Below are 23,935 nucleotides of genomic sequence, written 5' to 3' on the forward strand. Positions count from 1 at the left end.
TCTCCATGACCAGGAATGAGCAGCCCTGAGCTACAAGATTCCTTTACCCTCCATGACGTTAGAGGGCGCAGGTCCAGAACTGTTGCACGGTCTGGAGCTGTTGTTCTGAAACGGGTCGCCCGCCGATTTCTAGAGAGCTGGTTTAGGGTGGCTGCTGGCTCCCCGGCCTCTTATTTTTTGCCTCCTCGGCTTCTTCTTGCTGCTCTTTGGCTCTGCAGATAGCTCCTTCTCGATTTTAGAGCTTGTCCCTGTGGGCTAGCCGTATATGTTTACACGATCTGTATATAATCAGGATCGTCAAGAGCTAAACAAAGACCTGGTTAAAGTAAATCTTTAATGTTTATATATCATATAAAACAGTTTTGCTTAGGCTTTGTGTTCCCTCGCATAAACCTCTCATGCCTTAGTGAAACTAGCCTCTCAGCGCCACGGTCCGTGTTTTAATTTCTCGTTTTAGAGCCAGTGCTGATTCTTCTGGAAGGAAATGATGAATTATTCAGACTACGACTCGGAAGACTACTCGTCGAATGAAGATGAAGATTATGTCCCATCCGGTGAGACGCTGAAACTAGAATTAGCTTCTCAATTTAACATATTAACAGTAATGTTAGTTGTAACCCTGGACGTTTCTGTAGATATTTAGCTACTGAGTGGGTAGTGGACGTTAGGAGAGCCCACTGTTTACATCCATTTGAGTTGCTCTCTGTGTCTATTGAACTGAAACACTGCACTGGAGCAGATGAGCTGTTTTAGGCTCTGTTTCAACTCTGTGGATGTACAATTACAGAGTGCTTCATTCTTGCTTTGTATACTTTTGTGAGCCCCCTTTAACTCTATTTTTCAATTGCCAGGACCACCACAGAGCAGATGTGATATGGGTGTTTGATCATAGTGGTACATTAGTGATTATTACTTTGGTATGAGTGGATCAGGCACAGGACCCCCACAGATCATCCTCAGTGCTGCAGTGACACTGATTTGGTGTGTGTTAGTGTGTGTTGCACTGATACGAGTGGATCAGACACAGTAATGCAACTCGAGATTTTAAACCCTGTGTCCACTCACTGGTCCACCTTGTAGATGTGAAGTCACACACAGTAGCTCTGCACAGTGTATGTCGGCCGACCTGTAGTCCATCAGTGACACAGGGTGCTGTCGGTTGTATATGTCGGGTTGATGGACTATTCTCAGTCCAGCAGTGACACTGAGGGCTTTTAAAACTCCAGCAGCACTGGCCGAATCATGAATAGAGCTCCGTTCTGGGATGGGCCTCCTCAAAGAAGAGTATCATGGCTGCATCACTGCTCTCTGTGATGCCAGTGCTTTAACTCAGAATGTTTCCTAAGTCTCTGATGACACATACTGGTCATTTTATTATTTAGTACAGTAAATATATTAGATTGCTGCTTTAAAGGAGCGATAATGGAGATTGTGTTCCTCAGATGTTAATGAGATGAAAAAATACTGAGGAAAGGACAAGTTCTTCAAACTATTGAAAATGTATTACGTTCTTTTGGATGGGAGTTTCACTCACTTCATGTCTCTGTTTCTTTATTTTTGTTCAGATGACAACCTGAGTGAGGATGACATCAATGAGTGCGAGAAGGAAGATGGTCTGGATGGAGAGGACCAGAACGAAACGCAGGTCCACCATAAGAAAAAGAAAATGAAGTCCAGTCAAGGGCTGTCCGTGAGGTAGAACACTGAACTCTTGTTAAAAAAAGGCTGTCTGTTCTGACATCATACCTTCTGTGGTTATGTTTATGATTGGTTTCCCCCTCATCTTGATATTACTGATGTTCTTGTGAAGGAAAAGGAAAAAGGGAGGACTTAAGCTGGAGGGAGGTGATGAAAGTGGCTGTGAGAACCAGACAGAAGAAGATAAAGGAAAAGCAGAGGAAGAGTCTGTATCAAAGCCCAGAGCACGAGACGAGGAGAAGCAGCAAAAGAAAGCGGATGATCTTTGGGCTAGTTTTTTAAAGGATGTTGGTCCCAGGCCCAAAGTTCAGTCCCCTCCTGCTGAACAGGTGTGTGTTTTTAAATGACGAGTTGCTGGATTTATGAGGGTTTTTTATGCTTGAATTTTATTCCTTTCACACTGACACATTAGATGGAAAAATACATCACAGCAACAGACTGGAAATAGCTACAGAAATGTCCACTGATCATTCTGGGTCATCCTCTGCTCCAGGAACTCTTAACCTGGGGGTGGCAATACCTTTTAGGGGTCTCTAGAGTGTAGTGAGAGCAGATCTACGTAAATACCTCAATTCCTTTGTCTAATCTTTGATGCCACAACACATATTTAGATTTCCTCTTTAAACCCACCGCTCAGTCATACAGCGCCAAGAGACAGATCTCCCACTGAAACTAAACTGTGCTTAGATTAACACAGAAGGGTTTGTGTGTATCACTCTCTGATCTACACAGGACAGTCAATGCTGATGTAGATGTATAGTTGCAAATGTTATATGTTCCCCTTCATAGGCCTCAAAGTCGTACTGTGAAGAATTTTAAAAACCGTGCCTATGTCCTGTTCTAATGGAGTTGTGTGGTTTATGTATGTCTAGATCTGTCAGTCTATTTAAGATCAATAGTCAAAAAGGAAGCAGCTGTCTTCAGGCTTTGCAAATCCGGGTGGAATCTGTGTACGTCCCCTGACAGAATTGATGAAATTGCCCCACACTTCACACAATTACATAGTGGATAAGCTCAACAGTTTTTAATTTCTTTTGGAAATGAATGTGTTAATTATATAGTTGAATTAAATATGTTTGAGGTGTGTTCCACAAACTCAGTTTGTTCAGCTACTGAATAAATATTGTGATTAAGTCTCCAATCACTATCATCCAAAACTTGCATTTATGGTTAAATGAAGCAAAATAGAGAATGGAGAAGAAAGAGAACACAGCACAAATGGCTAAAAACCAGAGCTTCTACTCCTTGCTCCTCACTTCTGTGCGCTTGGGACAAGGTGAACAGCGAGTAGCTCCTTATCATTTAAAGTAACAGGCGATGAAACCGTTGGTTGTGAACATGGCTGTGAGAGTGAGGTTTGATCCTTGTTATTTTGACCACAGAAGGTCACAGACATTTCATTAAGGCCTAGACATGTTTTGACTTATGGAAAAGGTGTAGAATATGTCCTCATTTCATATCAAATCTGCCTCAGCCTCATTGTAAAACTGAAACTACTGTTTCTATAAGTACAACAGAGATGATAAAACACATTCTTTTGTCAGATTCATCTAAATCAAAGCAGATGCGAGGGTGGGTCAGTCTGTTTGGTCCATTTTGAGTTTGCACTGTTCCTAAGGAGCAGTAATAGAGCAGTTGTACCAGTTGTTTTTTTTTTTTTTTGGACCACATCTGCCAAGCTTCAGTTGTAGTTGTAATTCTAAATGTTGTTACCCTACTAGTGTGACCAGACGTCCTCTTTTACCCGGACATGTCCTCTCTTTTAGACTTAAAAAAATGTCCGGGCGGAATTTCACAAACGTCCGGCATTTTGTTTTTCTACAGCTTACATAGAACTTCGAGAAGTTTCGTTCACATGCTAGTCCCGCCCTTCCCTACTCCGATTGGATCGCTTGAGTGAGAAAGGGGCGTGGTGAAGTAGCCTAACATCTTCTGATTGGACGGTCTGACTGTAGAGCTACCGTTATTGGTCGATAACCTTCTCTGTAAACATTTAATTGGTCAGTCTGCACCTCAGTAGTCGTCCTGTGACCACGTTTACACATTTTATGGCACCGGAAGCTGAATAAGCGTCCGTTCCTAACAACTTGAGGTAATAATTAGGCCAAATTTGGAGCAAAGGCATGTAGTATTTCTCACTGTGTTTTAAGTCTGTGACCTTTTTTCTTAGCCGTTTTTTCCTCCCTTTTCCATAGAGCACAGATGATTCCAGCACCGAAAAACCCAGTAAAACCAGCACAGAATCTCCACAGCAGGACCCAAAACCCAAAGAGCCCTCCCGAATCACAATAACCAAGGTTTTCGACTTTGCTGGAGAAGAAGTCCGGTGAGTCTCCCGCTGGAATGAGTCGCAGTTGCATTGCTCACATCTGTCACAAGGGGGCAGTGTAGTATTGCTGTTGATTTATAACGATGACGTCTCTGTACAGTGGAAGAAGAAAAGGAATGCTGTTATTAGTCTGTAATTATTTTGTGCTGCTTTTACCATCTGTTTTCATCTAATTATCTAACTTATAATCTTTTTTTTCATGCATTTTAATGAATTTCTTTTCCTGATTAAGTTACTGAGTGCAAGGGGTTTCAGATTTCCTGCAGTAAAATACAAGCCCCTTAATAAAACAGCATATATGCACCACATAATAGCTGTTGTTGTTTACAGTATAAGTTTAAATGCAGCTTGTGACTAAATGTAAATGATTATGCTGTAACTCAGCATCGTGTGATGTAACATATCAGCCACAGCATGTTCTGATTCGGACGTTAGGAGAGGTGTGCGTTCCAGATTAAAACAAGCTGACGTTATCACTTAAATTATTACTGAAGTAATGAAGCAGAGACAATTGGAGAGGAAACACTTGTACTCAGAGGAACCAGAAACACAGCTCTACTTCTCCTCCCAGACACAGCACTGAGCAGCTCCATGGCCCCCATTCACCTGGAGGAACTACACTCTAAAGTACACTCATGGCACCTTTCACTCAGATGAACAAGACTCTGTTTCCTTAAGGAATTAATTGTTCACTGACTTTGGACTGAGATCTGAAACTACTATTAAAGCATATATTTTCAAAGTGCACTTTCAGCAAGTGGTGAGGATTCCCAGTGTAAATGAGGCCTATATTTCTGTATCATGTATATTCAAAAGTCTATCTAGTATCAATCTAGTACCAGTGTTGAAAATGGTTAAAGGAACACTAGGTAAGATGCTGTATTTTTGCTCCTTGGCTCCTCCTACAGTTTCAGTACTTTACAGCACTGTCCTGAAATCAAGGAGGAGGGTTCCGGTGTCCTACCCTCCTCTGAAAGTTACATAGTGCAGTTTCTGCAGAACTAAGCCCGGAATATCAAACACAGAGGCTCAGTTCTCCCTGTCACTGGTCAGTGAAGGACTCCAATGATTTTGAAGCTGAAATATTAAGGTAAAAATACTACCAAGTGTTCCTTTAAAGCCAGTGTCAAAAATGGAAAAAAAAAAAGCTGTTCTGTGGAAAACTCTGGAATTCCAGTCTGATATGATGTGCTGACGTCTCTCTTGTTCTGCAGGGTCACGAAAGAAGTGGACGCTGACTCTCGAGAGGCCAAAAGCTTCCTAAAAAAGGAGGAGGAGGAGGAGAAGGAAGACGAGAACCAAGGGAAGCAGACATCTTACTCTAAGGAGCCTTCGTCACTGTCTCCTGGTCCCAGGTAGCACCACACTCCTGACACACCCACACTCTCTCCCCAAACATACATTCAGCATCCACTACACATTCATTTCAGCACTTTCCCTGGGAAGTGCTTAAGCAGGTGTCAGCGGATGTTAACAGCGGTAGAAATTTAAATAAAACTTGTGCTGGTTCGATTATGGTCTGAATATTGCAGGTACTTTGTCGTATATTTGAATAGATGCAACTGGCATGTGATGAAAACTAGACAAACACCATGGACAACCAACCACCAGCGTCTTTGTGTGTGCAGAAGAAAAGAAGAAAGCTTGTTGATGGCATTAGTGGGCGGGTGATTGAGTTTTACTGGGCAGCTTGCCCACTAACCTCTGTGTTACACTGTGGCCAAACTGAACGTGAATAAAACGCCCAGCAACAGAGTCCATTCACTTGAATGGAAAAGGACAATGGGACACGAGAGCCTTTCCTTTCTTGTGCGGTTAATTTCTCTTCATGCTGAGGTCATCTAGGTGGATTTTGTGCTTGACAGACCTTGGAAATGGCAGCTGAAAATGAAATGTGCATTGGTTCCTCCTGAAAAAGGATAAGCTGAGACCTCAGTAAATGATCTAAAATGATGTTCAGTGAACTACACGTTTCCTCCAGAACCTCTGGAGTGACCAGGACATTCTGTACACTTTAGTCCAACACAAAGAAGATGGATAGCGAGGTGACAGTGCAGTGTGACTGCAGCGTTAAGGAAACACACTGCAGCTGTGGTATGAGACACAGTTGTCTAAGGCGTATTCTGCCAATATGTAACTGAGAATATTTTCAAGCTCTTGTATAGGTCTTTTGCTTCCTGACTCCATTTATATTAAATATTGTTATTCATTAAAAAAGAGCAACATCTAACGGAACAAAACAACAAAAACAAAATCATCTTTACAGTGGAATTATTACAGAGTATGTGTGTTTGGGAACCACTGGCCTGGATGAGGTAGTTCATTCATTATCTGTAACCCTTATTCAGTTCATGGTGGGTCCAGAGTCTACCTGGAATCATTGGGCGCAAGGCGGAAATACACCCTGGAGGGGACACCAGTCCTTCACAGGGCAACACAGACACACACACACTCACATTCACTCACACCTACGGACACTTTTGAGTTGCCAATCAACCTACCAACGTGTGTTTTTGGACTGTGGGAGGAAACCGGAGCACCCGGAGGAAACCCACGCAGACACAGGGAGAACACACCACACTCCTCACAGACAGTCACCCGGAGGAAACCCACGCAGACACAGGGAGAACACACCACACTCCTCACAGACAGTCACCCGGAGGAAACCCACGCAGACACAGGGAGAACACACCAAACTCCTCACAGACAGTCACCTGGAGGAAACCCACGCAGACACAGGGAGAACACACCACACTCCTCACAGACAGTCACCCGGAGGAAACCCACGCAGACACAGGGAGAACACACCACACTCCTCACAGACAGTCACCCGGAGGAAACCCACGCAGACACAGGGAGAACACACCACACTCCTCACAGACAGTCACCCGGAGGAAACCCACGCAGACACAGGGAGAACACACCACACTCCTCACAGACAGTCACCCGGAGGAAACCCACGCAGACACAGGGAGAACACACCACACTCCTCACAGACAGTCACCCGGAGGAAACCCACGCAGACACAGGGAGAACACACCACACTCCTCACAGACAGTCACCCGGAGGAAACCCACGCAGACACAGGGAGAACACACCAAACTCCTCACAGACAGTCACCTGGAGGAAACCCACGCAGACACAGGGAGAACACACCACACTCCTCACAGACAGTCACCCGGAGGAAACCCACGCAGACACAGGGAGAACACACCACACTCCTCACAGACAGTCACCTGGAGGAAACCCACGCAGACACAGGGAGAACACACCACACTCCTCACAGACAGTCACCCGGAGGAAACCCACGCAGACACAGGGAGAACACACCACACTCCTCACAGACAGTCACCCGGAGGAAACCCACGCAGACACAGGGAGAACACACCACACTCCTCACAGACAGTCACCCGGAGGAAACCCACGCAGACACAGGGAGAACACACCACACTCCTCACAGACAGTCACCCGGAGGAAACCCACCCAGGCAGGCCTCTGCCCACGTTGATTTCTGATGGCTAATACAGCTAGTCTTTGATCTGCTCATTCCAGTATGTGGCACAGTGATGAGGGCATGCTTCATACTGAACTTACACATGAGTGAGTGACTGTGAGTGATTCTATTTACACCTTGAATTTAGTCGCATTTTGCTGATTGGATTATGTGCACATGTTATTTGACTGCATACAAAGCCAGGTGTATACAGCCCCTAGAGTCAATGTGTCCGCATTTAAACAAGTGTATCTGCTGTTTCTGAATACATGCAGAATATCTTTGAAGGCCTGGAGTCGTACGTGAAAGATTCACAGGTTCTACACCTGCTACGTTTCTCCTCCTCCTCTGGACAGTAGCAGCGCTGACTGCAGAAATTACAGCAGCTGCCAAACACAGCCTTCTCCTGCGCCCAAGCAGACGCTTCGCTACCTGTTGCAGATGGTTTCTGCCAGTATTCAGCAGTCAGTAATACACTGGTAACGGCCCGTGAGAAACCATGGAAACAGTAGGGTCCAGGAAGGAAATGGTGTGTGTGTGTGTTGTTTACATGGGAAATAAATTCATACCTCATCTGCTCACACTGCAGAATCTGGCCAAATTTACTGAGATACAGTCAGGGTACAGAACACAAGTAAACAGCTCTGTGTGAGAGAATTTATATTATTTGCTTTGTGTTTTAAGGTGATATACTCTGAAAAATCACTTGTTTAATGTGTGTGCACATTAATGCGGGGATCTGGAGTACACCTACTCACACACCACCCAGTCAGCTTTTTGTGATCTGCCCAAGTCAGAGAACATGGGCTGTTCTGATATTGTGCCGTTCTTATGTCAGGTGCAGACATGTTAGTATTGCCCCACCCCCTTGTCTGAGTCTGTCCAATCACAGCGATGGACCTGCGTTTATATAAGAGCGTAAAGAAGAGATTAATCACAGCTAAACAGACACAAGTCCAAAAACATAAGAACACTCGATAAAAACTGAGAACATCTGAACGGAGAAGAAAGAGAACAGTGTGATAACGGCTAAAAACCAGAGCTTCTGCTCCTCGCTCCTCACTGATGTGCGCTCGGGGTCGGGGTGAACAGCGAGCGGCTCGTTATCAAAGCAGGTCACAGTGCCGAAACCAGAAAGGTTCCAGTTTGCAAAGTAGAGAGTAGGTTTTTCAGCGCAAACCGTGGCGTAGCCCCCCGCCCCCTATTGATGACGTATTTTTTCCTGGTTTCCCTCTAAACGTGTAGAAACCTGGGCCCATTCACTGGAAAGAATCAAGGTTCCAAGAATCAGGAACGGAACCGATTCAAGAACCAGAGATCTTTTGGTGGAAAAGAGATTTCATTAAGACCCAGAACTGTGTTCCCTTGTGGAAAATGGGGAGAATATGTCCCCTTTTAAACTAGTTTGCATCATATTTTGCTATCCTCATTTCCGTGTGTGTGTGGTGTGTGTGATGTTGTGCTCCTTACTCTCTCGCTCTTTCCCGGTTTTCCCTACGGTTGCCATGGAGAGTAATTGCGAATGGATGAGCACGTGTTTCCTCTGAGACAGCCATGGTGAATGTACAGGAAAAGCTCTTTCCCCAACAGGAAGTGCAGTGTGTCCCGGGGCGTTTCCCAGCACAGCAGGAAAGCTGTCTGCCCCCTCCCTCCCTCCGTCACACACTCATTACTGTCATATACACACTTCCAATTCCATAACAAACACGCCCTCTCCTCTCCGTCTTTCTCTCCACAACTCTCTCTCAAGGTCTCACTCCACTCTCCTGAATGTCTCATGCTTAATGTCTTATTACTTTATGTTTGCAGTGTCTTCGTCATTTTCCTCTCGCTCTCTTTTTCTGTCTGTCTTTTCCTTCTCTGTCTCTCACTCTGGCCTGACTCAACATGTACCTCTGTATGTTCCTTTACTTTGCATAGTGTTGCCACACCTTAAAGCAAAACTGCTGACAACCACTTATCATGCTTGCTCATCCTCCTCCTCCTCCTCCTCCATCTTCTCTCTCTCTCATTCCTACACAGGAAGAATAATTGTTGTGTAAAAACAGTCAGTGTGAATCAGAAATCAAAGCAAGTTTTCCAGCCTGTTTTGAGACATTTTCCCTGGTGAAATGTGAGCTAGCTGTTTTGTTTTGGTGGGAAGAGGAGGTCAAACAAAATTTTATAGGTTAATGTAAATATTATAGGTTAAAATAAGTAATCAAAATTCAAAAGATGTTTTAATAAGTTTAAAGGAACCTGGGAAAAGAATTATAATAATATAATATTTCAGTTGGAGTTTTCCTTTTCGCACATGTAGCGCACAGTGGGAGATTTTCACGTGTCAGATGGGTTTTCACAGCTGGAAATGTTCCGCATGCCTTAGGCATGGAGCTGTGCAGGAGATATAGCAGGATACTCTGGAACATTCCTGGATCTGTTCACTCACTCGGACATTACCCAGAGTTTGTACTAGGTCCCTGGCAGCAGCATAAAGTCTGGGATAAATGTCAGTGGCTGCATTAGCAGCAGTTTGAAATGAAATGGTGAGCTCTCATGGTGGAACTGTGTTTGCGCCTGGTGGTGGCACTGTGGGAGACTCACTGAAGGGTGCAACTGGCAAAGACAAGCACACACATCCTACTTGTCTTTGCTGTGTGTGGCTCAGTTTAGTAAAGATTTAACATCATTCATGTCCTTGGGGGTCTTCCTGTTTCTTATCCCTGAAAATTTTCTTTGTTGACCTTGTGGCACATGGTCATGTTGTTTGGGATATGTGTGTGTGTGTGTTTGGGGGAGGGGGTGCTGTTGTGTAATAAGCCTGCAGAGGCTAAGTGCTATCGATTAAAGCACCAGTCAGATTTACTGCTACTCACTCAGAACTCCACTGATTGGTTGATTGATTTCTGACTGTCTCTGTGGCTTTGCCAGCTCCGCTGGATACACAGGATATCTCATAAAAGTACACACCCACACACACTCGTTCACCCTGTGTGTGTGTGTGTGTGTGAGATGCCCTGCCCTGCAGTGGACTGCCACTTTTTGCAGGGTATCTCTCGGACTTGTGCTGGGTAATTAATCCGAAATGTATCAAAATCAACATTTCCCATTGGGTGATGTCATTTAAAGCGAAGGCAGCGCAGTGGTGCAGCAGGTAGTGTCACGGTCAAACAGCTCCAGGGGCCTGAGGTCTTGGGTTGAGTCGATTGTCAGCAGAGACAATATTTGGATAAAATGTGTGTTCTAACGCATTACACAAAAAGAAGGTGACGTATTACAAGTAAAAGCTGTAATTAACTACAGTGTTTTGTTACAGGATACAGTCGTTACACTGCCGTAGTGTTGCTTTGTGCAGAATCCCTCGCTGCACTGCAACAAACACACTCTGGGGTCCAGTCTCCTGCTCCTTGATTTCTTCGCATTTTCATTTCCACACTTTCTGACTCTGTTTCATCAACTGTTTTTTAGTAACAGAGCACGGTACACTGCTGGTTTGTGTGTTTGTGTGTGTGTGTGTGTGTGTCCAGTAAAGCTAATGATTTCCATATTTTCTTCAGTCACAGCTTTGCTTTTCTAATTATAGAAGTCCATCTATTGGGCTCTAAAAATATCCATTTTATTATTACAGAGAACACACACACACACCACTGCTTTCTCTAAAGTGTGTGTGTGTGTGTTGCACCAAGGGCAAGAATAGTTTTATTTTTAGAGTCTGTGTGTACTGTACACTCGGTAAGAGAAAGTGTGTCTAAGTGAGTTGTCCTTTTGATGATTACTATAAACAGAATTTGGTTGACTCACCTGTGTGTGTGTGTGTGTGTGTGTGAGAGACTGATGCTGCCGTGTATGTGGTGGGAGAAAAGTGTTTTGATCAGCGAATGGTGTAGAGTGTTTACTTCCTCTCTCTCAGAGCTGTACACTTGTTTTTAGCTGGTTATCACTGGTTTTGGCAAAGTATATCGTTAGGGTTGTGTAATGATTTCAGTAAAATATATATTTTATTTACGAGGATTTTCTGCGTAGTTCAGACTATGGACTAAATGCTTTTCTTTAATTATCTGTAACAGAGTCTAAATGATCTCAGCGATTACAGCTTCCCGATTAGTATTTACAGAGCGTCAGCTTCATCCAGGAGACCTAAACAAACCAGGGAAATTGTTTTAAAGAGTGAATACACCCAAAGGCCCTTTCATTAACCACTGAAAAATATTTATTTTGTAATTTTAAAGTGGACGAATACTTCTTAACAGTCATTCACACACACACACACACGCACACACACACTCAAAACAACATTCACACAGCCAGTCAGCCTACAGTAGCACCTGGAGGAAACCCACACAGACACTGGGAGAACACACCCAGCTCGTCACAGACAGTGGACTTTGTGTCAGCTCCTCTCTGTGATAGGGCTGTGATAGGAGGTTTGTTTCACATTTTATACCATCAGCGCTTCATAGCCCATGTCAGCTGTGCTAGTTACGCCACTGAAAAAACCAGGACGCGCCACACTCCCCAGACATCTGAGTGTACCATGACCTAAAAAGTGTGTGTGTGTGTGTGTGTTAATTCCTGCCAAAGCACAGGAAATTCCTCTTTTGTAGCTTTTGTTAAACATATTTTAAGGTAAGTCCTCCAGAGACCCCACTCTCCACCACAGGTGATGAGTCTCTTCATGAGGTATGACTTTAAAGATGGCATGTTATGAATAATAAAAATCACTTCTTTGCATATGCACATTAATTTGGAGATATGGAATCTCATGAACTGTGAAATACAATATCTCAGGTTGCTTTTGATTAAATCAGAAAACAGGATAATTCTTTCATTTGTTGTATCTTACTTAGAGTGCAGGTCATTTAGGGTTGTCCCACTCTCTCTTCTTAGTCTGTCCAATCACAGTGCTGCACCTGTATTTGTGAGATCAGGAGGCAGAGGTTAAATAGAGGAAAACAGACAAAGACTGATGATAAATGAGAGAACTGAGAAAATGAGAGCGGAGAAGAAAGAGAACAGAGTGAAAACGGCTAAAAACCAGAGCTTCTGCTCCTCGCTCCTCACTGCTGTGCGCTCGGGGTCGGGGTGAACAGCGAGCGGCTCGTTATCATTTAAAGGAACAGGCGCTGAAACCAGCCATTCTCACCAGGGCTGTGTAAACGGGCAGACCGCTGCTGTGTGGCTTGATCTTTGTGGTGTTTTGACTAAAGCCTCACTGTCACTGCTGCTTCATTTAGACCCAGAACTGTGTGGAAAAGGGGTAGTGGGGTAGGGGTAGTCCACTTAAAGCTAAAGCCTGAGATTTCCGGGCCTCCAGAGCTGAGTTTAAGTGAGTGATAGTACACCTCTAAATTAGATTTGACAGTATTTGGAGTAAAACATTTCTCAAAACTGAACTTGAGACGTTATCAAGACCAAGCCGTGATATTTTTAACTTCAAAATGAAATATTAATGCTGTTTACTTTGAGGCATCTGAGATAACATCTCTCCCATTTCCTCCACGCTGGCCCAGAAGACATTTTATGCAGATATTCTAAAGTATAAATCTCCCATGGCATTCAGAATACCAACAAGAACGGAGATTCAGGGTTTTTGATGGAGAGGTTTGTGAAATGGGTTGGATTCTTTCAGAATGCAGCCCTGTTTCCTCCTCCAGGCTTTTCAGCAGGCTGTTAAGCCTTATTGTGAGTGACTGTGGGGCTGTAATTGGTGCCCGATGGGTGTCTGCTCTAGCAGCAGCAGCAGCAGCATTCAGCACTGGCTGCTCAGGAAGAGCATTTTCTCTTATGTTATGACCCAGTGCTGGTGGAATGGTCTGAAATGCTTTGCGGCGGCTACGCCACACTGAGACTGTGGGAACAGATGGACTGGTTGTGCCCTTGTCATTGGGGCCCTGCTAGTTTTCCACAACTCATTTTCATTTTTCAGCCCTCAGCAGGTCTCCCTCGAGACACCAGCTGAACGTTCTTATAGGAAGGAAGCCAAGATTGTTGGACGCAAAATGGCTGGCGGTGATTACGCTTCCTCAGGGTTATCATTTCCACAGAGTCCTGTGACCTGCCTTGACTACAGTAGTGCTGCAAAGGCCTGTGATATTGGAGGAGCTGACAGACATGTCGCTCTTCTGTAGCACAAAGCAGTGGGGAAAAATTAAGAGATAACTGTGTAGTAAAATGCCATTATTCATTCATTCATTCATTCATTCATTCATTGTCTGTAACCCTTATCCAGTTCAGGGTCGCGGTGGGTCCAGAGCCTACCTGGAATCACTGGGCGCAAGGCGGGGAATACACCCTGGAGGGGGCGCCAGTCCTTCACAGGGCAACACACACATTCACTCACACCTAGGGACACTTTTGAGTTGCCATCTCCTTAAATATAATGGACATTCATATGTCGACAAATTATAATAAAATCATCAATTAAGTAAATGAAAGGATACTTAAATGATATGCAGTAAATCGTTGGAGGAGAATGCTCTTATGTCAGCTAACAGATACCCCTCTGTAGTGTCATCTACACGCCACGTGTGTGTGTGTGTGTGTGACTGGGTGAGTGAGTGAATTTCTCCACAGGAGTCTGTGTGTGTGATGGACTCCTGCCCTGTCCTGTGTGTGTTCCTGCCTTGTGCCCAGTGATTCTGGATTGGTTCTGGACCCAGTGCAGGGCTGTTACAGAACATAAAAGAAAGAATGAGTGGATGGAGGCTTTATTGAAACAACCTGTCTTTTAAAAAATGTTCATCAGGTCCAAATATATTTGATTAATTTAATTTTGGGATTTCCTTTGAGGTGTCGAACAGAACAGTAATAACTCTGTGTTTATTAAATAAACATACAACTTCTGTACATGTAGGAATCAGGAAATCCTGTTGCATTCTTAATGGGAGCAGTGTTGATGCCTGCTGGAGGACTGCAGGGACTGAAAGACGTACGTGTGTGTGTAAGACTTCAAACTAGTTTAGCGTAATCGCAGCAGTCTCTGTCTGTCCCAAGAGCAGAATGATTTTGAATCCTTGAATGTGCATTTCCTGCATTCCAGTCTGTGCGTGTGCTGCACAAAACAGAGCCTCTTTCTCTCCCGAGGAAGGCGCACTGAGCCAGGTGTTTCTTCTTTTTCTCAGCGTGGCCTGTTTTCTGCAGTTGCTCAGGAAACAGCCTGGAACATGTGTGCTTTACCCATCTGAGGGTTTGTGGGAGTTTGGGCTGTGGGACGTACAGCTGTAAATCAGTGAGGGCGTGGGCGTGGGTGGTCAGTCAGGAGTCCTCCCTGGCCGGAGGCTTGGGCATCTTGCTGGGGTAGAGGGGCCTTTGTTTGGGAATACCTTGAGGGAAAAGGAGTAACGGAGCAATAACTGGGTTTTCCCTTTACACGCCACAGCCGCCTTTAGTCTTCCCCTCCTCTGTTTGATCTCAGCCGTTTCCCACAGCCTCCAGACAGCTCTCTCCTGTGGGTCTGTCCTGTCATCTCCTGCTTAATGTTTCCAGCCAGGATTCACGTGGCTGTTCTTCAGAGAAGTTGCTTTAACTTTTAAACTTCAGGCTTATAGATCAGTTGCTTAGTGTTCAGTTACTAGTATGAATTGTATGTAGTTCCTTCTATCGCAAGAACTCCTCTCATATGAGTGGCTATCAGTGGTAATTTAAATCATGATTAAATATATTCAACAACTACCTACGTATGTGAGTGAGTCAGTGTGTATCTGAATGAGTGAGTGAGAGACGAGCCTGTTCCAGGAGCTGATTTGCTTCTAAAATGTAATGATTCATTGCTGTTATTTGACAGTTAATAATTAAGCCCAGAAACACTTCAGGAAAAATTCAGATGATGTTTCCTCACCATGTGCTGCTCTCCAGTCTGCGCTCGAAACCGGTCTAATGTGTTTACGATGCCCCTCTGTCTGTAAATGAGTGGAAAAATAAACTGTCCAGTATGCTAGGCTAGGCTAAGCTAGGCTAGGCTAGGCTCACTCTTTCTCTCCCTCAGTCTCTCAATATTGCTCTATTCCTGCTCCATAGGTGGCTAATATTGACTTATTTTTGCTGTTTTGGGTCAATTAAGGTGGAAATGTCTCCCAAAGGAGACGGCTAACTGCATTAGCGACAGTACGAAAAAAAAACAACCTTCTTGAGTTACAATTGAGTTTCTGTGGTAATTCAAACAGTGAATAAAAACTTTCACCGCTCAACACAGTTTAATTTGCCTGAACTCTGAATTCATCTTTGTTGCCTCATTAGTTAAGACCCCAGTGCTGTGTGTGTGTGGGGAAATAACACTTTTTACATCTCACCACTTCACACTGTCAAATTGAAGTTGTGAAACAGACCTATATTAGTGCTCCCCTTCATTCAAAAACAGTTTTGGTCATAACGGGTTTTAATAATATAATTCTAATAAAATAGATCTTAATAATTGTACTTGTACATCTGAGTTTAACATTCTTTTTAATAAAAATGGCTTTTGATCTTTGCTTAGTTACAACTACACCAGTTAAAACTAGGATCAACACGGAATTTCATCATGTTATATATAGTGAGCTAAATGTGTTGTTTGTGTAGTTAAGCACCTCAGAGTACAGGCCTGTAATATGTATCACGGGCATTCTCACTTGCGTTAGGAACTGCACCACAAGGGAGAGTTTTTAAACCCTGTGTCCACTCACTTTCCACTCTGTTGGACACTGGACAAGATGTCAACAGCATGTTTTTTTTTTTTTTTTAGTTGGTGGACTATTCTCAGTCCAGCAGTGACACTAAAGTGTTTAAAGGCTAAGCACCACTTAATGGACCTCCATGAATATTCCACATTATTGTAGTTACTGACAGATATAAGTATGAATTAAAATGAAAATAGCAGCTTAATTTGCTTTAAAACTGACAATTTTATTAAATTGACGGAAAAACCCGAGCTCGCTACGGAAATTCTCGAACTCGACCGTGACGTCACTGGTGGACAACAGCCGAACAACGCCGCGGTAAAACACCGTTATGACTGACTGTTATGACAGTATCTAGCTAAATAACCAACATTATTCATGACAATAGCCTAGCAATAAGCTAAACTCAAATGTAGAGGCACTGTTATTCTTGTAAATGTGATCGAAGTCGAATTCATCCGACACTATAAACCTCCGTAATGCAGCTACGTAGCCGAGTATAACCTGAGACACCGAGTTTAGCGAGTCAAGCTAACGTTAACTAACACCAACTAAAACAGGCGAAGTGAGTGTCCTTACCCTGTTTACCTCCATGTTACAGAGGCTCTTCAACACCTTTCGTTGGTGTCCTTACATGCCCATATTGTTGGAAAAGCGCCAGTGAAATGAGCTACAGATAACGGAGTGAGCGGATGGTCCTTTCCAAAGTGCCCGTTTAAAGTGGACCAACGGTCTTTTAAACCTTATTCCTTCAATTAGTAAGAAATAACATGTTTTCTGACTCTCAATAAACACAAGTTAGGAACTCAAACTCAACTGTATTTATTTGTTTGACTCTTTCATAGAGCTGCTGCTTAGCCTTTAAAAACTCCAGCAGCACTGCTGTGTCTGATCCACTCTACACCAGCACAACACACACTAACACACCACCACCACGTCAGTGTCACTGCAGCGCTGAGAATGATCCACCACCACATCACACCTGCTCTGTGGGGGTTCTTTTGCGGGTCCTATCATTGGAGAGCAAGGCGAACTATTGCAAACAAAGTACACAGAGCAACAACTGGGCTACAGGTCTTTATGATGTTTTGGCTTCTCTGGGTAAGTGTCCGTGACCGAGGAAGCACAGGTTTTGGTTAGCTGAATGTCCAGGTGGCTGGACACTCTGAGAAGGTGCCTTGATTATGAAAAGGCCTTTGAACTCTCGGTGTTCATTAGCTATCTCCGAGCAGGTGTGCTGGTCTTTGTCTATTGCCAGTAAATCTCCCTCTCTGTTTGTAAGAAGCTGGGCGACAGCAGAGATGCTCCGAGCTAAACTGTCCTGACTGGACCTGACTTTGAAGATCAGAGAGAGAGGGATGTGGGATGAAGAAGAAAGGGAAGAGACGAGTTAGGAAGGATATTGAGAAACAGATAAGCACACACACACACACACACATACAAAGCGAGAGAGAGTAGTATCTGATTCCAGTTGGCAGCACTTCACTCACATGTGACCTTCCTTCTCTGATCGCTCCGAGCGGGTGCGCTGATGGGCCGTGGGCCCTTGGCCAGTCCCAGCACAAAGTGGGGAGAAGGCAGCCTGAGAACTGCATGCTGGGTAGTTTTGGACTTCGGCCGGGTTAGCTGGCCTTGAGCATTTGCTTTGAAAGCGGCGGAGGTCATGCTAATGCTGGCGCTAATTGATCATGTAGTTAGCACGATGCCTCATTTACTTTTATGCCAGCAGCTGCTGGACTTGATTCCATGAGGTCAGGCTGCTGTTCCGTCTGTAAATGTAATTTCCTCATGAACTTCAAAGCGGTAAACTGCAGCAGTGAACAAGCAGTGGTATAATTGACTGCTGCCGTCTCTGTTTTTCTGTCAGGAAAAGTCTGATGTTTTTATCAGTGCGTAAATGGTGTCAGAAGCCAAGCGAATGCACTGGAGAATATTTAACAACTTGATATGGTTTAAGGCAAGTGTGTGGTGCTGTAGGCAAGCAGCTTACATGATTGAAATGGGTGCTAATTGGCTTCCATTTCTAGCTTCGTTAGCCTTGGTGGTCCAGTGCAGAGCTTAAGCAGCAAACACAGGATGTGAACTACTTTTGCTGCTTGACTGTGTTTGGGTTAAGAATGGAAAATACACTGAACCATCACTGGATTAGGAACACCTACTTTGTATCTACACTCGTTGTCCACTTTGAATGGAGAATGGTAACCCCACCCAAATCATACCTGCTCTGTGGGAGTCCTGAGCATTAAAAAGCAGGGTGAAATGGGGATAAGAAAGTATGCGGAGTAACAGATGGACTAAAGTCTTTAATTATAGAACTACAGTGTGCTCCTGTGTGGTCAGTGGAGCTAATAAAGTGGACAGTGAGTGCCCTGTTCATATGAGCAGAAAAAACAAATCGGAGAGGCCCTTATTTTAATCTGTAGGCAGTTAATATTTTTCCTATAAGTCCTGGACAAGTTGTATGTATTTGCATACGTACATATACATACGCACACACGCTGGTGTGTATTTTTACACATTGACAAGGTTGTTTCATGTCACTGGGATATCAAGTTCTCAAAAAAACTGGCATGTGGGGCTCCGGAGGGTTAAATCTTTGCCTGTGTGTTTGTGCCTTTAACCTCAGGGCCTCTCTCCAGGCTCCTCATGCACTGTTGGTATGAAATGTAGGTCACTGAGCCTGTCCAGTCCTAGGCTTGACTTATAGAGGCCATCTCTAACCCCATCCCTCACTGCCCTCTCCGGCAGCAGCCAAGCAGCACTAACGCCGCATGTAGGTCAGAGCTGGCTCCTCCGGCACTGGAGCAGGCTTTAAGATCTACAGCAGTCGTTTTGTTGGGGGCTGCTAAGGCCACGTGAATCAAGTCTGCCGGCATCCGTCCCTGCTGGCGCTGCTGCCCACCGGCCGCTCTGGAAGAGCTGAAGTGGAAGGTGGGCTGGTGAGTCAGCAGCGTTAGACTTTAGGGTGGGCTGTTATATACTCCCCAGCTGGCAAGGGCTGGTGGAATGTGTAGGAGAAGGAGAAGAGGGGAGAATGTTTTCTGTCCTGCACACTGCAGGGAGGCTGTGTTAAGGGCTGAAGGATGAAGAGTTTTTATTTCACAGTTTGCCAGAGTGAAATTTTTGTGTGGCTTATGCTGGGGAAAGTTACCCCACCAACACACAGCTCAGAAACACAGTCTGGAGATCAGAGGGATTTATTTTTCTCTCTCTAGAGAACCACATCGCCAGTTTTTTTTAGATCTTTGCGTCCCCCAACTAAAACAAAAGCATTAATGTGTAAATTACTGTAGCAAATGCATAAGAGAATATGATCAAACCATTTTCCCAAGACTTTTATTATATATTATTAACTGGTTTCAAAATAAAATAAACCAAATAATCGAAAAATTTATTGAAACGACATTTAGAATCTTGTCTATATCGATTATATAAAAGATTTATTTTACTTTTATTTATATATAAATATATATTGTATTATGTCCCAACTGTGTGTTCATGTACTGTCCCTTTAAAACCATGCTACCAAGCTGTAGTCATGTGATTCTGGCCCCTATCTGCCACACGGAGGAGAACCTACACACAGAGTCCGACCGAGCGACTCGAGCAGAGGTGTGCGCATGCTCTCGTCACTGCCTCGTCACTGAACAGTGTTAAAAATATAAAAACAAAATAATTGTTCATTAATCGTAATCCTGGTAAAACGTACATTTAATCGTGATATTGATTTGCGTTCGTATCGCCCACCATTACCAAGGCCCATAACAATAAAGGCTTCTCCTCTTCTCTGCTCATATGAACAGACCACATACGCCTGTTCTGGGGCGCTCTCTCTCCTCATCCAGGGGTCTAATACCAGCTGTAACTGCTATGATGCTACATTTCTCACCGGCCGCTAATGGTGACTCTTTTATTATAAAAATAACATAAGCCAATGTTACTAACTTTGACTGTGGACAATATGAAAACAAAGTTTTATAACAGAGCCCCACAGTTTGAACACCTTTGTTGATTAATGAGGCTAAATAAAAATCAAACCTGGCCCAGGCAGTGAGATACTGTCCCCAAACTGTTGGACCCTAAGGAGACCCTTCCCTCGTGTTAAGGTCACGTTACATATTCATGTTTGTAATTTACATGAGTTTACATTGTTGCCACCAGCAAGGGATTCTGACTTTGTGACGTGATGTAGACTAAAGCTACAGGCTGCTTCTGCAGGGCTGTGCAGCACTCAGAGATCACACTGCGTTTGTTTAATTTCCAGTCAAAAAGCCGTTAAGTGCAAGTTACTCATTTTTCAAATGAAAAAGAAAAGGCAAATCACACAGTAGCTTCAACAACTGCAACACAAATGAGACTTTCACATCTTTCTCAGAGAGAGAGAGAGAGAGAGACACTCAGTGAGAGAGAGAGAGAGGCAGAAAGATGGAGAGAGAAAAGCTTCTGGTCATGGGAGACCTCAGACTTCAAATAAACTGGACCCAGCTCACAGACTGCCTGGCTCCATTGTTGCTGTGTGTGTGTGTTGGGTCATGGTCAGTTTTATTTATAGACGTTTGTAAATCTTGTCATGACTATGTCTGTATGTATGTGCATGTCATCGCTGTCCAATTAAAAACACGCATCCCCCAAAATAGTAACTTTACAGGAAAAGGAAAGAACACCTTAACTTTCAATGGAAATGAATGTAAAAAAGATTTGATTTCAATAATTGGAATTGATTCATTTATGATGATATTTTCACACGATGTGAAGGACAGCTGCTGTGTGAATGCATGTTTTAAATAGGACAGCGATGATAAATATTCTGAAGGGTCAGGGGCTCCTGGCTATTTATTTGAACAAATTCCACTGTGGTTTTTGTTAATAGTACGCAGTCATTTACTCACATTTCTGGGTGTTCGGTGCCAGAGGGGCACTGGCATTGCGCATGGTGACCTTAAACATATGTGCTTCTGCTCCACATCGTCTCATTCTGTTTTCATCCTTCCCAGCGCTTAAAGAGTGTGCTTTACGTCATTGAAATTATAAATTGGAAGGGGATTTCTGGACACTTCTGCTCAGTGTGTTGGTGTATCAGTGTGTTGGTGTCTGCCAGTGGTGGACACTGATATCTTATTAGGAATTCTCGTGAACAGTCAGTTAATAAGTACTTTATTTCATCTCAAGCAAGTGTTTCCACCTAGAGACATGAAGCCAACGCAACACTGCTGTCACCTCAGCTGATAGATGCCTGTGCCAGCAGATCTAATGTGGCTAGGGATGGAAACCAATTAACACAATTTTCAGTCGTGTAAACTGCTATTGCACCATCCATTTAATACAGTTCTCTACAAACAGCAACTTATCTCCACTGTGTGCTACATCACACTACTGTGGGCATTCCCAATGATTTTATGATACGCCTTTTTAATGCATCAGACGGATGACAACTCAAAAAATGATACTCAGTCATGGAGCCAGTGTGGCTGAGAGATGCAGCCAGAATAGAGTCAGAATGTGTAGCATTCAGGAAATTAAACGTTAAACTGATAGGTCTCTGAAGGTGGTGGATTTAAAGGAGGTTCCTGGTCCGTCTGGAGGATGATTCACAGAGGAATTAAGGAGACGATTAAAGATTTCAGATCTGGCTTTTAATCCAAAGTAGGCCTGGTAGCCTGTAAACACAGACATGCCCTCGCTCCAGTTGGAAGCAGTGCAGCTGCCTGTTTACCGTCCTCTACACACGAGTGTGAACTCCACACTGTAGCTGGATGTATGTTCTGATTCCTTTCACCACATGCAACACTGTATTGACTCTCAGCTGAGCCCTGATTGCCTATTGATTTAATGTCTGAACAAGTTTAAGGGGTGTGTGTGTGTGTGTGTGTGTGTGTGGACAGGGCCAGAGTCAGTGAAGTAAAGAAATGTAGTGTTCTATTCATTCATATAAAACTGAAGCATTTGACATTCTCGGCAGGGAAAAAATGTACTGCATTAGAAAGTGATTTCACACTCACCTCAATCCATCCATTCATTATCTGTAACCCTTATCCAGTTCAGGGTCGCGGTGGGTGCAGAGCCTACCTGGAATCATTGGGCGCAAAGCTGGAATACACCCTGGAGGGGGCGCCAGTCCTTCACAGGGCAACACACGCGGTCATTTTAGAGTCGCCAATCCATCTACCAATGTGTGTTTTCGGACTGTGGGAGGAAACCGGAGCACCCGGACGAAACCCATGCAGACACAGGGAGAACACACCACACTCCTCACAGACAGTCACCCGGAGGAAACCCACACAGACACAGGGAGAACACACCACACTCCTCACAGACAGTTGGGAGTGGAGCTGTGTGACTGCAACACTACTTGCTGCGCCACCGTGCCGCCCGATTTTACACTCACCTCGACCGGAGTAAAAATCTACATTATGTTACATAGATGAAAAACATTCTGCCTTTTCTGGTTGTTTCATGCCCCTTGACTAAGAGGATTAAACCCATATAGAAATTATCGACTTAAAAATACAAGTGTAAACACCGCCAAGGCCCACAGATTAACTCAGCCCTCCCCAGGAAGCAGTCTGATGGAGTACATCACAATACAAATGATCCATGACCACGAGGAGGACACACATTGTAGGTCCCTGGACAAAACTGTTTTGCATATTGAATTTTTAAGTGTAGACACATTAGACTAAATGTTAATGGGTTGAATCTTATTTGGATGCAAACCACACACGGGTCTCACGAATCAGCCAGGTGTAAACGGGGCCATAGATCACAGCATGTCATATGTGTCCGAAACCAAATGAGCAGCTCAATAATTTGGATTATTTGACAGTTCTAAGAAAGGTCAGTCAGTGACTGGTGGACGATAAGCTGCAGTTTGCACAGTGATAACTGATGAGGTAAAATCTTCCACTAGATTCAGCAGCTCCAGTGAAAAAACTGTAGCATGAACCCTGCTGACAGCACCTCAGAGCATTTCATCTGAAATTAAAGGTTTTAAAATTTTGATTTAAAGCAGTTGGATTTTCTACTTCACAGTAGTAACAGTCTGTACTCTTCTAGGAAATGTTAGACTAATAGCGAATCGCATTTCCTAATTATCCCCCTACCCCATTTTTGAGAGTTACATTGCTCCTTGGAACTAGGGCATCGTACACCTTCAAAAGTGTTGGACAATCCTATATTACCACCCGCTCCTAACGCTCTGTGATATGAAGCTGAATTCAGCGGCTTTTTCTTAGAAACTTCCAGTTCCACCTTAAATGTTACAGTAGACACAGGGAGTGTAAAAGACTATTTAAGGTGGCACTGGAAACTTACAGCTCAGAATCAAGACAGTGGCTTATGAAGAGCGATGTTCTGTTTTTCTTATTAAATAAACGGACATTAAAAATGACATTAAATGAAGATAATACACTGGCTACTGTATGGCATTTTTACACTATGTAGAACCAACTTGACTCGGCTTGGCTCTTTTGCTTCTCCACTGGCCAAATCTGGTACCTGGTCCCTGGAACTGGGTGCTTTAGTGCTTGCTTGCTCCTGGTACGAAGCTGTAGGTACTAAATGGTGACGTGTAAACCCTGCAGAGCACTGATTGGCCAGAGACCTGTAAATAACCAGGAAATGCATAGCTCAGGCACAAACTCACCACTTATAAAATCTCCAAGTTGCAGCAGCTTTCACATTTGTTTTTCTTCCGACTCACAACGACAGCTCGTAAAATGATAAACTCCAGTAAGAGCCGGACGCTGCGACATGGTAAACTCTGCTGTGAGAAGTGGGTGCAAA

The 23,935-nt window shown here is 43.9% G+C and overlaps 1 protein-coding gene across 2 annotated transcripts in view; it reads left to right on the top strand.

Annotated features, from left to right (window-relative positions):
- Positions 1-31: 31 nt before the first annotated feature.
- cfdp1 (craniofacial development protein 1) overlaps positions 32-23,935 on the top strand; it is a 50,350-nt gene continuing 26,446 nt past the window's right edge. Inside the window, exons 1-6 of one of the 2 annotated variants that reach the window (XM_066684163.1) lie at positions 32-325; positions 458-554; positions 1,566-1,695; positions 1,811-2,027; positions 3,894-4,024; positions 5,242-5,382. In XM_066684163.1, the coding sequence (XP_066540260.1) occupies positions 485-554; positions 1,566-1,695; positions 1,811-2,027; positions 3,894-4,024; positions 5,242-5,382 (689 nt within the window). In that variant the 5' untranslated portion in view covers positions 32-325; positions 458-484. Of the gene's footprint in view, positions 555-1,565; positions 1,696-1,810; positions 2,028-3,893; positions 4,025-5,241; positions 5,383-23,935 lie in introns of both variants that reach the window. The other variant, XM_066684164.1, reaches the window with a different exon arrangement.

Source organism: Hoplias malabaricus, chromosome 11 (genome assembly GCF_029633855.1).
Source record: "Hoplias malabaricus isolate fHopMal1 chromosome 11, fHopMal1.hap1, whole genome shotgun sequence".
Taxonomy (NCBI): domain Eukaryota; kingdom Metazoa; phylum Chordata; class Actinopteri; order Characiformes; family Erythrinidae; genus Hoplias; species Hoplias malabaricus.